Source organism: Anthonomus grandis, chromosome 11, assembly GCF_022605725.1.
Source record: "Anthonomus grandis grandis chromosome 11, icAntGran1.3, whole genome shotgun sequence".
Lineage (NCBI taxonomy): Eukaryota > Metazoa > Arthropoda > Insecta > Coleoptera > Curculionidae > Anthonomus > Anthonomus grandis.
Window position 1 is genome coordinate 22763726 of NC_065556.1, and position 18631 is coordinate 22782356.

Genomic DNA, 18631 nt, shown 5'->3' on the forward strand with positions numbered 1-18631 from the left:
GATTTTTACTATAAGTGACGTAATACCCAAGAAATTAATTAACTCATTTTAAATTTGTCACAACAAAATAGATTTTCCTCAAAAACTTTGTAATTAAAAAAGGAAAGCTTGATATTTTTCAGTGGCCCTCAAAAGTTTTTTTTTAATGTAAAATTATCGAAAAATAATAAAACCTTAAATGGTTGCAGCTAATTTAGTCAAATTTTTGCATGAACAAGGATATACGATAATTTTAAGTCTTCAAATATATGCCAGAAAAAGAAAAGATGAGATTTGCAATGGCACATTTAAGCAAATTAATTTTATCATTAATCAACCTTAAGGCAGTAAATACCTGACTGATAAATATAGATATAGATAAATATAGATAAATAAAGATATTTCTTGAAGCTTCCAAATATGGGCTAAAAAAAGGCAGAAGCAAGATACTTTCTAGTTTTCTTTTATTTAAAAGGATAAAAAGTAAATAAAGTTTTCTATTAAAATATAAAACTTACTCTTATTGCATTTAAGTAAGACTTTCCTCTTTTACATTTCCATTAAACTTTCCAAAATTAGGGAAAAAACACAACAAAACAGGAAGCGAAATAATTAATGGCTTTGTATAAATATAAGCCGGGGCATTTAGTGGTTTTTATTTCATTATAGGCCTGAATCTGTCAGACATAATTAATGTACAGCATAATTATGCTTAGCTGCCACGTACACCGTTTACCGTTTTCGGAGTTTTGAGATTAAACGTTTCAGTTTCGGCCGGGCAGAATCATGCTTTTAACAAATTAACTAACGTTTTCTTTTAAAATAATTTTAATTTAAAGTTTTCCCGGTAGCCTCTACTCCCTCGTACGTTCACAAAAAAGTTAAAGTTAAGAAATCTTCACGGAGGGATAGTTTTAATAGAACTTCCTGCATATGGAGAGACGCGGGAATGAAACGTATCAACTCCCGGAATCCAGGCGCTTTATTAATGAACTACTGAAAAACTTATCAACCATAGCACTGGGTGCCGTTCTCCCGAAATTGCCTGTCTGAGAGCGAACGCTCGTCCAGGTGCAAAACTTCCAGAATTTTCGGGCTATTATTACCGAAAACGGAGAAATAACCCTGGATGGAAATAAAATATTGAACGTCCAAAATACACCAGGATTCGGAAGCAATTCTTTTCGCATTACAAATTCATATTATAATGTGCAAGAGATCGATCCGAATGGTGGAAGTAAATTGGATTTTGCTCCACTTTTTACCACTTTTTTTGTTCAAACGCGTCATAATAACTTAAAAATTTAAATAGGTTATTTTAAAGTGGAATCGAAATAGAAACCGGATGGATTTTTAATGAATAAATTTAAAATTAAAGGTAAAATAACCCTTTTAAGCAGCACAGAAGCCTTTTATAATGTAATTAATTAGTATCAATGCAATTTTGATTAAAAATATTTTTTAAAAGTGCTTTTGATTTTTTCTCAAAGAAGTGGTACTGTTTTTGCAGAAAGGTCTAGACTATTTTGGCCTAAAGTTGACTTCACAGAGATAATTATTAAAAATATATTTATATACCATTATACATAATTTATTTATCATCCAATAGTAAAAGTGCCTTTACGTAAATTTTTCTTGAGAGGTTTTAAGACATTCTATTTCAAAACTAAATTATACAAGATAGGACGTTCAAGTGATCTAGATTTTTAAACAAAAGTGTTAATTTTTAAACATAATATTCCATTCTGGGCTATAAAATAGCACTGGTTATCTATAGTGAGCCTAATTATATAAAAAAATTTTATAATTTAAGCCATATTTATTAAAATAAAAAGCAATAGGAACCTAAAAAATTGTAAATTAAATCGACAGTTGTATCTATTTTTGAACGTGACTATTCACCCAGACTCAAGAATTAAAGAAAATTGTTATGAAAGATATTTGTCATCTATAGTGAACTAAATACTGTTAAAAAACGGACTATTTTGTCAAGTCAACTCAAGCATTTTTTGGAAAATAAAACGCAGTAAAAGCGCAAAAAATTGCAAAAAGAAAATCAAGAGTTTATCATTTTTTAAACTTGATAATCCAGCCCAGACTCAAAAGTCATAGAAAATAGTATCCCAAGCAACACACGATAGTTAAATAAACATTTATTTTTAGTTTACACCCACCTCAATCTCCGACAAAAAGTAAGACATTTTTTTCAAAGGAATGTATGTTCTAAATGTCTTACTTTCGTCTTACTTCCAAAAAAAAATTATTTAATAAAAAAAGTACACCACTGCATCCTGCGAAAATAAATATATATTTTTTTTAATCCTTTGATATAATTATTGTGTTTCATGCACGTTAATGAATTTTCCATTTTTTTTTAGATTTGCCTGCGTATGATTCCGTTATTACACTATAAGGTCATGAATCAAGAATCACTTTATGTGTATGAAAATTATATTGTATGCTACACAGTGGCATACAGGTGATATCGGGGTCACTTTATCACATATTTCCGGTGTAGTAATCGAGTTTAAAAACTTGATATGTAAATCTCGTGTAATTTTTTTTAAATGCCAAAATTTTCTTTCTTTTATAAACAGAATTGTATAGAATTGTTATTCTACAGTTTGATAAATATCCCAATAATTTTAATTTAAAAACTGTATTTTTGAACTTAAATAATAAAAAGCTGTCTAGAACCAAAAAAATTAAATTTTGACTTATTTGCAATAAAAATTTGAGAATTACTTTCGAGAAATAAAATAGAGGTTGTTTACATTTTTCTCGAAATGTGAGAAAAATATAGATACAACAATTATAGATTTTTTTATTTCTATAATTTTCTTAAAAAGCAATTTTCTTTTAGACAATTTTTGCAAAAAAAAAACGTTTTTCATAAACCTTACCCTTACCCCCCCACCCATCCCACACAACTTACCAGTGAAAAATTGTTTTAAAAAATCCTTGTTTTTCAAAATAATACGCACGAATAACAGCTGGTTTCGTCGTTAATATCCAATTTAATCACACAGTTTGTTTATTTAATTTATGTTTGCATATTAATAAATATTTAATAAAAAAAATGCAATAAGATTGGATATTTGCGACAAAAAACAATGATTTTTTAAAAGAATTAATTATTAGACAAATATTTCGGGTGGGTGGGGGGTTAGGGGTTGTGTTGATGAAAAACAATGATTTTTCAGAAGAATTTATCAAATATCATAAATATGCTACTATGTAACATGCGATATAATTTGCATACACGTTCATAAATACGTATTTAAAAAAAAAAACTTGCAAACTTTTAAAAAATGCCTCCTGATGCATAAAACGCAACTGAAAATTAAAAAAAAAATCTACATTGGTAGTAGTTAATTAAAAGAAACGATTATTAATTATTTAACAACTATAACAGTTTTATACGAGTTTTCTATAGCTAAAAGTTCAACGTTTTGTTAATGTAAGTAGATTTCTTTAGAAGATCTTCCTTTTTGTGTTGCTTGGAAGGTCATATGAAATAAACCTAAAATTCCGAATAGATTTAAGTAATTTTTGAAAAATAAAACGTAATAGAAACCCAAAAAAATGCAAAAAAAATTATCGTTTATCCATTTTTGTTTCAAGCACCATCGAAAACTATAGTAAAATGATACTATTTTCTATAGTTAATTAAAAAACAAATTTTTCATTTAAAAAAAAAAGCAACTTTAAGCAATTTTCAAAAAATGATCCACAAAGACCAACAGTTTCTTCATTTTATTTGAAAGAAGCGGTTTTGAAATGATACTTATCATATATAATGAACCTAATGTTATTAAAAAACCAATTTTTCCAGTCAATTCAAAAGTTCAAATTTCAAAAAAAATATAGTCATCTATACTAAGTAGAACCTCAAGAAAAAATAAAACATCGGCAATTTTTTGACTACAACATCTAATAAAATTAATAATGGACATCAGAGAGCAGGCATTTACAGAGAATAATGAAATTATATATTAATGAAACAAGAGGCAACTTATTTACCAGATATAAATACAAAATAAAATCAGGTATTACTGAGGCCCTGGAATCTATGGAATTAATATTTAGAATAAAGAATTTAGTACATTAAGCATCTGAGATAAAGGCAAAATTACCTTAAAGAGAATTTTATTACAGCATACAAAATTATAGTATAGGGAAAGTGGTCGAAAGATTTTTAGGAATAGAACAATACGATTATTGATAGGAATATTAAAATTTAGTCTTTTAACGGTATTAGTGCTATGTCCTGATATGTAAAAGATCTGGAATTAAAAATGAAAGTTGAAGGTCCCTAAGCCGTTTTTGTTTACTGTGCAACCTAACGTTTTATAGTACAATAACGTCGTATTTAATTTTTTTCTTGTGAATAGTTTGTCTTTACTTTTTTATTATTTTTTGAGAAGAACTTATGTAGCTAAAGAGATCATTAAGGGAAAACCTATGTACCTATATCAGCAATAATGCGATTGAAATCTAACTCTATGATCGTAAATATTATTAATAATGAATGGGATGCTTTAGAACAAAAATTTACTAAAATTACAGACCACAAAACTTCAATAACTCAAAACGCGGGTTTTTTGAATCACTTCAATGATTTTGAATATGGTCTTTTCATTAGCATTTTTAGTGGCATTTTTGAAATTACTAATATTCTTTTCGACACATTACTGAGACGTTATCTAAATATTAGCCTTTGCATGTTACAAATATAAAACATTTAGCAACTTTTGAAGGAAAAGAAAAATTAAAATAGTTTTCGAGAATTATTTAATTTAGTGAGCTTGAAAGTATCAGGACAAATTACTACCAGATTTTAAAGAAATAACTTTTAATATATTGATAGATACAACAGTGAAGAGTATTTAGAGGATTTTTCCATAGAATTATTAAATAATTTAAAAGATTCATTCCCTAAGATATTTACAGATTTGTGACAGATAAAAGAAAATTAACATTTATTTATAATAATGTAAAATACCGCTATATTAGATAAACTGATAAAAAAAATTATAAAGAAACTGCAAAATTAATTCGTTTAATTGTTACCATTTCTTTTTTAAGTGCTTCTGTAGTTCAACTTGCTTAAAAAGAAATAAAGCACTTTTACGAACAGGTTTACTAACTTGCACGAACCGCCACTGATACAAAGAAACAGTTACAGATTATAGGAGAAATAGCTATAAAAGAAAAAACTATAACACAATCTGAATACTGAAAGTAATAAGCGAACTTGAATCATAGTCTGGAAACCCTCTCTGAAAAGAACTAACTTTGATAATCTAAAGCACTTTTTTAAATAAAATGACCAGCAGCTTCAATATTTTATTCCCATCTAGAAACTGACCTGTAAACTACTCAATTAAAACTGCAAATCCGATCTTGAGTATACATAAGTTTATTTCACAATATTGCTCGGAAATGTTTTGCGTTGCTCATTAACCATAACATTAGTAGTAATAATAATAGTAATAATATAATTTGGCAACATGTATGTTAAGCAACAGTCTCATAACATCGAATACTTATTCATTTCATTGTTTTAAAGTCGAATATTAATATAGGAATAATAATAAAAAATATATTTACAGTCATACAATATCATACATTCAATTAATCGATATGAAACAGTTATTTGTTTATTCATATAGTAATTGATAAGGTAAAGGTTGGTAGAGTTGCTTGGTTGATAACATTTCGTTAAGTTTTTTTTTAAACCCCTTTCAAGTGAACCCAGTAAGCACATTTCTTGACACAGATTCGTAAAGGGTCATCAGATAAACTAATCCTTTCAGACGTTTTTTCGCCACCAGAACGCCCTGTTTTCCCAAGCACTTGACAAAGTATTACCAGCCAGGCGCATCTCGCTAACTCTAATCACTCAGCTGTCCGATTTCGCTTTTGCCCTGTTAAGCAAGACGATCCCATTCAATTTTCCACAGAGTTGACCAAGTGAAATGTCTCGCTTGCTCGGGAAATTTTATTTCCCCCGATTTTAACCCTTTTAATTTATTTATCTCGGAACATTTTTGCGGCATTGCTTTTATACGTAATTTCAATCATTTGTCCATGCTAGCTAGGCGAAACATTCTGCGGCTAACTTACAGTAAGCATAACTTAAGTGGACGTGAGATACGTTTTCTTATATGAGAGTTTTTTGGCCATACAGTCCAGTTAAATCAAACCGTTTACAGTGTATTTTCTTTAGATGGAAAGCTGGACAGCCTTCGCAATATTTTAATAATAAACAAAATAAAAACCATATAGAGGAAAAACATGAGTTGGAGTATAAATAGGCTTGAAAAAAAACTAGTCGAATGTTTGCAGACACAGATACTATAGAACCATTTTTCAAAAATATTGAAGTAGTAGTGGAGTTGTGAGATTCGGTAATCTCCCTTCACTCATATTTATTCAAATTTATTGAGTACCTAAAAATATAAGTGGAGGCAGACTAATAACACAAGTAATAAAGCAATTTCAGCCTCACAGGTCTAAAATTAATTATGCGGACATAATAAAATATATTCGCGGCAAACAAATGCGCATTAGTATGGCAAACAGTGACTCTGGCAAACACACGTAACCCCGCATATCAAATATTATATAACGAGTTAATGTTAATTAATAACCTTGAACGGACAACTCTTGTTATAATTCAAATTACGAGCATGTTAAAATCGCAGAAATGGCACGCGGTGTGAACAATGCGGGTTATTCGCGATTTGTTTGCCATACGATTAATTCCATTAGCGGTTCACGGTAACGCGGTGATTCCAGAAATGCTAATATCTGGACCAACAAGTCATCGCATCGAGTTACAAGATAATTTTAGGCTGGATATTCGACAAAGCTATTTAAAAAAAAATGGTTCTATAATAATTGCAACCGTAATCACGAGCGAATGGGTACACCTAGTATTCGGACATAAGGCGTTTTGTATGTATGTTGTTATTCGATACGGTTTTCATGCGGTTTTACCCTACCCCTGTGAGCCAATCGCCAGATAACTTATTGACGCATATGTCGATTATGAAATCAAATATATGATTTCTTAGCATTTTAGTCTTAATAACCTTAAGAAATACATTAGAAATGTCTTTTCTTGTGTCTAAAGGATGGAAAAATATCTTGTGTCACAGTCATAATTTCCAAAGTATTCCAAACAATACTTGCGGCATATCTTTTATGCATAACTTAAATAAATATTATGGTCGTTCATTTTATTAATTGGTATAATCAATATAATTCAAATAAAATGCAAAAAAAATTGTAATTTATAATAAGCATTGCCTCCTTGTATTAAGCCAGAGTTTAATTAGAAAAAAGTGATTTAAACGAATTTTTTTTTAACGATAGTTAAAAAAATTGTATAGTAAGGCATAATTTAAATGGACCTAATGCACGTTTTGGAAAATTAAATTGAGTCTATTTTAATCAGATCATATTTGGTAACATATACTTAATGATTATTTGTGATGCTAATGCTGCACTAGATAAACAAAATTTTAAAATAAATACATATAAATATCGTAACAAAAAAATTAAAAAGGAAAATATCAAATTTTTAGTTATTTAAGTTATTACATTATTTTTAAAATATTTCACATATGTTTTTTTTTAATTTGATTAATTTAATCCTACTCTATTTGGAAATTTATATTACTATTTTGTTTTGGAATCATTCAATTTTTTTTTTAAATTTTTTAGATTTTTTTTAATTTAAGTCATTGAGTCCAGTTAAATCGGGCTATATTGAACAATATTTTTGTTTGATGTTAACGCTAAAATAGACGAACAAAATATTTAAAAAAATATATAAACATAACTTAAGAAAAAATATTTAAAAGAGAAAATTACATTTTTAGCGAATTATTAAAAAAAGAAGTAATTTTTAAGGCATAACTTAAATACGCATGATGCATGTTTCTTTATTAAATTATTTAAATCCATGTAAGTCGGACTATATTTGACAATTTATATTAGATAATTTTTTCTAGTGTTAGGCCTGAACCAGATGAACAAAATTTCAAAATAAAAAAATAAGACTAAATTGTAAAAACAATAATTAAAAAAGAAAATTACATTTTTAGCGAATCATTAAAAAAACCGAACTAATTTTTTTAAAGCATAACTTTAATGGGCGTGATGCGTGATTCTTTATTTAATTAATTAAGTCAATTTAAATCGGCCAAATTTGGTAATTTATATTTAATGTTTCTTTGTTGTGGTAAGGACTAAATGAATTAAATTTCAAACTAAATAAATAAGAGTATATCGTAAAAAAAAAATAAAAATAATTTTTAGCGCCATTATTAAAAAAAATAAATAGTTTTTAACGCACAACTTAAACGGACATGATACATGTTTCTGCATTTAATTATTGAATCCATTTAAATCTGACTATATTTGGTAATTTGTATTAAATGTTTCTTTGTGGTATGCCAGACTAATAAACATAATTTTAGAATAAAAACATAAAAAGTACGTGAAAAAAAAATTAAATTAAAAGCTAAAATTACAAAACTTAGGATATTATCAGCCGATAATTAAAAAAAGAACATAATTTTAAAGCATAACTTTATTTCGCAATTTAAATTAAAAATTTATTTGTGGTGTTAAGGTTGGTCTTAATAAATAAAACTTTAAAATAAAAAATAAACATAACGTGAAAAATAAATTAAAAGGAAAAATTACAACATTTTTAGCGGATTATTAATAAAAAGGTAATTTTTAAGGCATAACTTAAATAGACATGATTCATGTTTACTTAATATTAAAGATTTTTTTTTTTTAAATAAATCCGGTGTCTAAGTCATTAAGCTTACCAGATCTAATAAATATTTATAATTTTCTTTATGGCATTATTTTTTTAGAAAATTTGCCCATTCATGGGATACTAATGTATTTTTAGAAAATCCAGTTTTCTGGTTTTAATATGGTGCCTGTAATCTTTGATTAAAAAATTGGTAGAATTTGTAATTAGCATCTATGGAAAAAGTCAAAATAAAATTAATAATATCAACTAAAATCACCTGAGATAAAAAACAATACTAAAATAAACTGTAATTTTGATAAAACCATCAAATAAAATAGTTTAAAATTTAAAAATAAAATAGGAAAATCTATAGTTAGGGAAATGTGTTTAAAAAGAGAAGCTTATATATTAATAAATAGAATTAGTGAAAATGTTAATCAAAGTAAATTATTATCTATCATAGACATAAAAAAATATCTGAAATATGAAAACTATTAACGATTAGGGAGATTACATTACTAAAGAATATGTAAATTATTTTAACAACAGTCTTTAAATATATAGTTTAATTAATTATACTTTGTATGTGTTGCGCACTTTTTACAAATAAATAATGTATTTCTTATAGGTCAAAAAGAATGAAATACTAAGTTTCGCATGAATTAATAAAAATTCTGCCTTTACCTTACAATTTTTGCATCTATTAACCACCTTAAAGCATTAAGCTCCCTTACAAACTAAAACCGTAAGCTCATTAAAAATAAGCCCAAAAAAAAAGCGTTTTTGTACTTCAAAAGAAAATGACCGAAAGACCCGATCATCGAAAACAAAAAACAACGATTTCAAAAGGATGGAAAATAGGACGTTTTGCATTTATTTTTCTTTTGGCTTTGGCATCATTTGCGCAATTGAACTTTTATATAAAGTAATTGCCGACAAGAAGATTTTTTTTAAATTTTGCGAGTTAGCTTAAATAAATTCGAAATTACTTATCGAAGGGACTCGAGACGAGTACCCAGAGATCACATGGAATGCTTTTGATACTGATTCTATTTGATAAGCTAAGAAGCTAAAGAAAGCTATCGTAAAAGCTAGTATTGAACCTGGTAGAACGTATATAAGCACCCATTACTACACTAGGGCGTTAAATGTTTATTTATGTATTATAACTTCTAAGTCTAAGAGAATAAAATTAAGCCCCTCTTGACATACAAGTTTAATAATGATCAATAATAACCATAGATTTGCATGTCTTTGGGACTTTAGGACTATTGTTGATAAATACACTACCCTTATTATTCATTTTAACTTCTACAAAAATTTATAGTGCTAGACATATGTTTTTTATAAGAAGAACAAACTAGCTAATTTATTACATAATAACTATCATAATACTGTTTTCTTTTAATACTATTTTATAAGATTAAGCTACTATTGCAATATTGGCAACAAGATTTATTGCATTTTTATGATATTTGAAAATTTTGATACAGTAATGGATGTTTTAGTTAGTATAGTTTGATGAAAGTTAACTTGTTTGTAGGTGAATGACCAAAATGTCTTTCACATTTATGTTCGGCTTCAGGTCATCCTGAAGAATCAGCTAAATTTAAATATTTAAAATAATTAAATAGTCTTCTATTTAGAGGACATTAATTTAAATGAAATATATTTGTTTAAATTATTATTTTGCTATGGCAAGAGTAAATTATTTTTTTTAGAGTAAAAATTTTTTTTGCCAGAAGTTACAAGCAGTGTCAACCCTTTTGTCATTACGATTTTTTTAGCGGTATTTTTAAAATTTATTTTCATAATGATGGATATTTTTCTTTCAAAAGTTTTGTCCTCTAAGAATTGTCATAATTTAGAATTTTAAGAAGAAAGGAATAAACTGCAAAGAGAGGTAAAAAAGTTAAATATAAAATTGATCCTAATAAGAAAATTAATAATGAAAGAACTTGCCGTAGATGAGATCTTTTTTTGGACATATTGTAACAGTATTCATGATATTCCTCTACGCTAACAATTCAAAATACTACTCACCAAAATTCCAGTTATTTGTCTAATTTTTCACTGTGAATAACATTTAACAAGTTCGAAAGTCATGAGTTGTAGGAGAATACAACAAAAAATCTTTTTTCAATTAGCAACAAAAATTATGCAGTATTTTTAATTTAAATAATTTGATATATAAAAGAAATATATGTTAATATACATATAATATATGTAAGAGCAACTAACACCATTACCGTTTTTGCAATAAGAAGTTGTGTTTTACAATACTGCACAAAAATGAAATTACAATAAAATCACACCATAAACTACCATGCCTAGACACCAACCCCAGTTAAAAGGGCCGAATAATAATAAACAATGTCATTTAATTGTTAGTAGTATATAACCGAGACAAAATATTAGATTTTTAAGTTGTTGCAGTAATTGTTCTATGACTTGTTATCTTACGTATATGTTATTATTTGACTGTTATCCAGTTGAAAGACACCGTATTTTATGGTAAATTTTTAATGTAAAGTTCACTAGTAAGAATAAAGTTTACTCAGATTAGTGTTTTATTGCATCCTTCCATAACTCACGATTTCTGAACTGGTTCTTTTAACATATAATGTAAAACTTTTTAAATGTGGTGCGTTGTAGAGTTCATATCCTCAATTAGTAAGTAAAATTTTGCTAAACCTTTAAAAAATATATATTTCTTTAATTACAAAGCAAAGTGCTATTAAAAATATTAATTTTTTTTCTCAGGAAAATGATCAGTCTAATTGTTAAGGTCAAAACCTCAAAAAGGTGTAAATAAGTCGAAATGTTGATATTGTTGGAGAGAAAAATGGTAAAAACACTTTTTTTAACCGTGAACGTAGCTACTAGCTGCAATATTTTTCATTTTAAATCTCAAATATAATCCACTAAAAACCGCTAAAATTCAATTTTCAATTTATATAACAACAACCTTAAAACACTTAAAAGTAAAAATTATCTAAAATTACAAATTGTCTAAAGATGTTTTATTGGAAAATTCTCGTTCCTCATCAGTCAGTATGAGAATGCTTAAAGTTTGATTAATAAAAAGTAATTTGCGATTGGAACGAAAATAACTTATTAAACAACGTGCTAATAAACAAAATAATAAATAAATAAATGAAATTTACTGAGAGTTTTAATTTTTTGTAGTAGGGTTTTGCCATCAACCTTAATTGCGTCAACTACTAAACCATCCTCACGAGGATCATTACTATTTTTTATTTCTCCTTATTTCATCCAAGGTGATTTTCGGTAACACCTCCCACCACTAGTTAAACATGTTCTTCTTAGATGACGTTGCGCCTGGCTCTATATTTGAGACACTGTGAGCTCTTAAATAATATCTGAGCTGTCGCTGTTGCTCCTTTACTATTATTATATTTATTTTTTTTTCAACTTCTCATTTTCTCATCAACTTTCTCATTTTAGTTGCATTAATGGCTTTTAATATTAGACTGTTAATTTCTTTCAACTATTCATTAGTGATCATCTCAACGCTTCTCATTGTGGTAACTTGTTTTAGCAGTCTGGACAGTATCTTCTTTGGCTTTTCAATAAGGAATTAATTATTTATCTTTAAGCTATTTATAGTTTTTTCTGATCCACATCCATTTAGTTGTTCTGTGATAAAAATCTGTTGGATTTCTTCATACTCAATTTCTTTTAGTCCTTGATAATGAATCACCACAGAAAATCGTAAACTATGTATGATGATCCGGCAGTATCGATCTCATCCTAGAACTATTTCCCTCTTTATTTACCAACTTTTATATCTAGGTAAATTATTTTATGTATTTTCTTAAAAATTATGATGTTTGAGCAGAACTGTTTGGGTATAAAGAATCATGTTCCCTCTTTGTTGTTTGCATCTACATAGTAGAAGATATGGCCAGATTTGAGTAAAGCTTTAGAATGTGAGTTTATTAAGCCTTAGAGCAGCTTTTATTGTTCTCCTTTACTTAGACTCCTCTGATTTTTAGATTCGATAAATTTCTTGAGTGAAAGTTATTTAGTCTTAATTAAAATAAGATAATTAATTAAAAAAAAGGATAAAGACTTCTTCTCCATATTTTGTTCCAAGACTGATCCAATATCCTCTATAGCTAAAACTCCAAAATATTTTATTGTTACCTAGGCATAATTTAAATGGATATAATGTCCACTTTTATTTATATTTCTTAAATATGCAGAGATTAGCAGGTTGATTAATGAAATGAAATTTACTTTGATTAATTATTACCTTCTAAATTAATTAACGTAATTTTCCATAATACAGTAGAAATGCCTATCGATAACAGCAGCATAGGTAGGAATTATAGAGGAAAGAAAAAGTACACTTTTGAAAGATTTTTTTAGGAGTCTGAAAAAGGTTTTAGAGAAAATCGGTATGTTCAGGTAAAAGTGACTTTAAGAATTAATTCCTATTAAGATTTGATATATGTAATATGTAAAAAAAGGTATATTGTTCCTGATACAAGTCGCTAAGTAGAGTAACATTTCTTAAATCAAAAAGGTCAAAAGTAAATAGATAAATAATAATTTATATATTTTAAAGGAGTCTTAGCACATAAGTGTATATAACTACTATTCAGTATAGTCCAGATTTTTGACTTATTTTTTAATTAATTTACTATTTCTTGCTGCTAGTTTCTCTTTCACCAAATTACACCTCAAGCATCCAATACTCCACGAGAAATTAAAAACTACTTAACCCCTAACGAAAAAAAAAACTATTTAATTAAAAAACAAATTCATACCTAATGGCACACCTAACATATTCAATGAAAATGTGCCCCAAAATCCATTATAAATCACTTAATTACACAAGAGCATTATACCAAATATAACCCCACGTGCCAAAATGCCAAATAATACCGAGAAATCAAAATTTAATGACCAATTATAACGACTAGGGCAGCGCTATTGATCCGATGAATTGGAGCAGTGGGTCGTCTTCACTTCAGACAGACCACATAAACGTTTAATTTATTCATACGAAAAAAGCTTTATAAAAAGAGAAAATAATCGAATTAACTGAAAAAGTCAATAATTTTCCTATAGATTTCTGCCCTAGACCTATAGCAGTACAGTCAATTTAGCGAATTTCCCTATAGAAATAGCATCACCATTCAAATCTGTGTGTGAGTATGAATGATGATACTTTTTTCGCCAAAGTTTTTTTTTTAACTAGATTGAGTATACTACAACACAAAATTAAACTCAAAAAAAGTGACTTCAACGCGTACGTACCACGACAACTTTATGCGCAGCAACTGGCGGTTGTACGTGAATGGTACGCGCAGAAGCCGTACGGATCGTTCACAGGGGTAGGGCCGCGGTACCCCCGTACACCCCCAAGGGATGGGGATGGTCGAGGGGCAGGGTTAACAACGGTTGCAAGGGATGGTGGTGGTGTAAGCTTGCCGCGAGGGTATTACCTGTGGGATAGGGCAGTCCGAAACTAGGGTAGCCCGAGTACCCACGGCCGGCCGCGTATGCTGCGTATGCGGCGGCTGGGAAACCTGGAAAAAAAGAAAAAAAATTCGTTACAAAAGGTGATTACTTAAGTCAATGTAAAATAGATTTCATTTATTAGGATGGCCAGAATACAGGCCAGTAATTAAATATGTACACTAAATGATGATTATTTCAGTCATTTTAAGACAAAAAGTTTAAGTAAACATGTATCTAGAATAACTTTGTTTACGGAATTACAAGGTGTTGGACGTAAATTTAAAAAAATAATTTTTCTTAAAAGTCCTAAATATCCTTTTAAGGGTACCTAAACAGTAGTTTTATTTTTGACTAAACAGACTACTATTTTTGACTGGAAAAATACACGACACTGACTTTTACGGCATTTTAAAATTCTTTTTAAATATAGAGTTCTTAAACGTAGTTGCTATACATATTTCTGTTGCCTGTTGCAAAATCCGTTTTAAGCAATTTTGTTTCCAAATTAAATTTTAAAAGTTATGTGATAGAGTTCTGAGCTTTTGGTTTTAATAATTCTCTGTATTTCGCATTAAAACGAGATAAATTGTGCATAAAATTTAGCTGTCGCCATATGTATTTACATTGGTGACTTGAGAATTTCATGTTGCTGCGATCCAAATATCGCTTTTGTATTCACTAATAAAAATGCCGGAAATAGCAGCATACATTTATTTTTTAGCATGTATATAAAAAATAATTTCTTCATACATGCGTGCATCTAATGCTATCCAAAGTCCGCATCTTTAAATCTGAGGGTAATCTAACGCCTCGTGGACATAAAAATCTTGCATGAACTTATCTGATTGTACTTCTGGCTACAAAATAAACTCTTAATAATTGAATTAATACAATCTTTTGAAATGCATATTGCAAATAATGAGATTTTTAAAAATATGATTTGGGAGTTTTAGGAACGGGATAGGGGTAAACGTAACATTATTATATTACATGTTGTTAGAGAATGCCCAAATACTGAAAATGCTTCTGCTATGACAGTCTTAATTAGAAAAAACTCTCCAAAGTACCTGCAGTATTACCTGTTAACTTAGGCAAATCAGACACAACTAAGTCAATATGAAGGCTGCTAAACGTATCCAACTGAATTTAAGGAAAGTTACTTTAATGACATTGTTTGGAATGTTTAAAACTTAGCGCATATTAATTCCACCCTAAATACTAAATTGAACCCTACGGCGAATCTCTCATTATATAACCTAAAAACAGCTTAATAAAAGACAGTTAAGCGGAGAAAAATATATTTGTATTAAATGTATGACAGATAACCCTAGAATTGTGCCATTAAAATACTAATGCCATTAAAATGGTAATAATATTAATGTTTTAGTGATAAACTTAGTGATATTGTTTAATAATTCAGCAGATATAGCTAATTCATTTGAGTTTTACTTCTAAAGAGTTTATTCAGCTAGTCATAGTGATCTCGCCTTATTTAATACATATGAATTTCATTTAATTTTATCAAATTTGTGCTTAGATAATGTTGAGTTTTCTGTGTTGAAAGTTAAGCATGTCCTAAAGGATATGGACAATAAATACACGTTAGGGCATGATGAAGAGTTTGCAGCGCCATTTTATCCTTAAAAACATGTACATTTCCTTCCTGTTAGAAATTGGCGTAAGAGTGTCTCCTGTTTTAAAGAAGAGAAACGTAACAAATATTACGAGTTACAAAATTCAATAGCCTTCAATTGAAAAAATTACTAAATTATGCAAAAAAAAATACGCTCTTTTGGTTTTATCTTATTTTTTTCTTATCTTCTATTTAAATTTTATTTTTTCTTATTGACGCTCTAATTTGTACTCTATAGTGGTTTGAAGTCAGAATTATAAATTGCTTCATCTGGTTTTCCTTAAAGGTCAAATCTAGGACCACTACTCTTATTGCTTTTTATTAATTTTTTCTTTAGTACTCCTGAAAGTTACGACTTAGTGTTTACTGACGACCTAAACCTCTAAGGATTAGTATGATGGATGATTGCACCTTTCTACAAAAGCATATTAATATTCTGCGTAGTTAGTGTGACAACAACAAACAAGAACTAAGCACATAATAATACAACCTCTTGAAAACGCACAATATCATTAAATTCAAATTATTATATTGGTCTTGAATTATTAAGTCGCACTACTGTTTTACTTTTTAATTTATTTAAAGCTTAAGCATTAATATTTAATTTGATATCCTTTCTATCAGGTTCACCTTAATGCACCGGAGAACATTCAAAGGAGATTTATACAATTTTTGTATCTTAAAGAGTATGATATCTATCCCGAAGGAGGGTTTATTAATGGTGTATTACCATTGCAAATTTAGTATTTTTATCGCTAACATTTAGGAGAATCCTCTTTCCTCTAAATGTCTTTTATAAAATAGTTCATAATCTTGTTAATACATTTTCGAACACTTCGTAGCAATTCACGATCATGGTCGCGTTATATGTTTGATCGTTAATAGCAGTATTAATAAATTTATTTCTCTTTTTGCTCTGTAATTAAATTTTTATTTAATTAATTTTTTCTTTTAGATATTTGTCCTTTTATAATTACTGGTTTTTTAATTTAACACCTTAATAAGTGGTTTTTACTTAAATAGTTAAAGAATACGTAGTAAGGTTGTAAGGGTGGTTTAGTAAACAACTTAACAGATGTCGTTAACCTACTATTAACAGTTATTCCTATTGTTAATTATGATTAATCCTTCATATGCAACACGTACAAGCTCTATTTCCTAGAGATTTCTTTTAAAATAAGCTTTTTCTGATTGGTTAGAAAGTAAAATTAAAAATAACAGATTTTCTAAGTAAAATATTGTTTACAAATGATGCTTGTTTTTACAAAATTCAATAATTTTAGAAAATAACTCACATGCTTTAATAAAAAGAACATTCTATATTGTTGTTTATCTTCAAACACATCTTTATTTGAACTTTCTGTCTTAAAATTACTCAAAGACTCGCCTCTCAAACTAAATTAACACCCTGTATACTATAAAACAGCGGTTTTCTTTTAAGGGAGTAATAATTTATCGCATAAAATTATCAGTAATTGTTCAGCAGCATAATAAGTTATTTTAATGGATATTTTTATTACGCTTAAGCGGCACCGATAATAGCGAAACCTTAATGAGAAGATACGCGAATATATATCGTCTATTATAATGAAATTTAATATTATCGATGTTTACTTTTAATGAATTTACGCTCTTTTCTAATTATGTAAAGTAATTATCGCGGGGAGGGTAAGCGCAAAATCGCGTTTTAATTATTCAATTTTTTATTCTTTACAGTTTAACGTTGGCTTTAATGAGAGCCACATGAAAAAATTTGTTCGTTTTAATGTTATTAAAATTTAATTATAGGGAAATGTTTTGTTAGATTTTCGGGATTATTAGTTTAATTAAAATCTTAAACGAGTAATTCTATTAACACTTTTTGTAAAAGTCAAGCTAAATTTGAAAGAGTTTTTTAATGTTAACGGATAGGAAAAGAGAATAATTTTTTATCGTTTCTGGCTTGGCCGGCTGCGTTGCTTATACATTTTTAAAAGAGAATATTTATAATTTGCATAAATCAGCTACTATTACCACAGAATGCAGTTTTGCAAATTCGGAATAAAGCTGTTATTACAACTAAACTAAATAAATTAATTCACATATTCATTAATGTCGTAAAAAAACACTTTTTTTTTAAGTAACATCACAGCAATATCTTGAAATGTAACTTTTTCTATGTAATTAAATCGATTACAGACATGAACCATAAATTCATTTGAATCGTCAATGATTCCTGGGCCTTAGAGGAGTTTTGATGCCCATAAGGGATTCAAAATTTTATTATTTGACATTCTACCGCATCTCACCTCTCTAGTATGCTTTAAATAATTTTGAAATATTACTTTTTATATGTAAATAAATCAATTATAGACAAGATCCATGAAGTTATTGCGATTAATGATTCCTGGGTCTCAGATAGGTTTTAATGCCGAAAAGGGGTTCAAAAGTCCACTATTTGGCATTCTACCACATCTCACTCCGCTAATATGCTTTGAATAAATTTGAAATGTTACTTTTCGTATATAATTGAGCCGATCACATACGTGAACAATCAATTCATTACAATCGACAATAATTCCTGGTTCTCAGAGGAGTTTTTATGCCAAAAAGGAGGTCAAAAGTTCATTATTTGGCATTCTACCGCATCTCACCTCTGTAAAAGAATTATCTATAATATTAGGCAAATTCTTTAAAAGCAAAGTAGGTTACATTTTATTTATTATAAACATTAATAGTTGGTTGCAATAATTAGTCGACCTAGT

The 18631-nt window shown here is 28.2% G+C and overlaps 1 protein-coding gene across 5 annotated transcripts in view; it reads right to left on the reverse strand.

Moving 5' to 3' along the window:
- Positions 1–18631, reverse strand: part of LOC126742520 (RNA-binding protein Musashi homolog Rbp6) — a 660776-nt gene that overhangs the window by 36085 nt on the left and 606060 nt on the right. For all 5 annotated transcript variants that reach the window (XM_050449167.1, XM_050449168.1, XM_050449169.1 and 2 more), the window contains one exon: positions 14239–14322. In XM_050449167.1, the coding sequence (XP_050305124.1) occupies positions 14239–14322 (84 nt within the window). The remainder of the gene's footprint in view (positions 1–14238; positions 14323–18631) is intronic.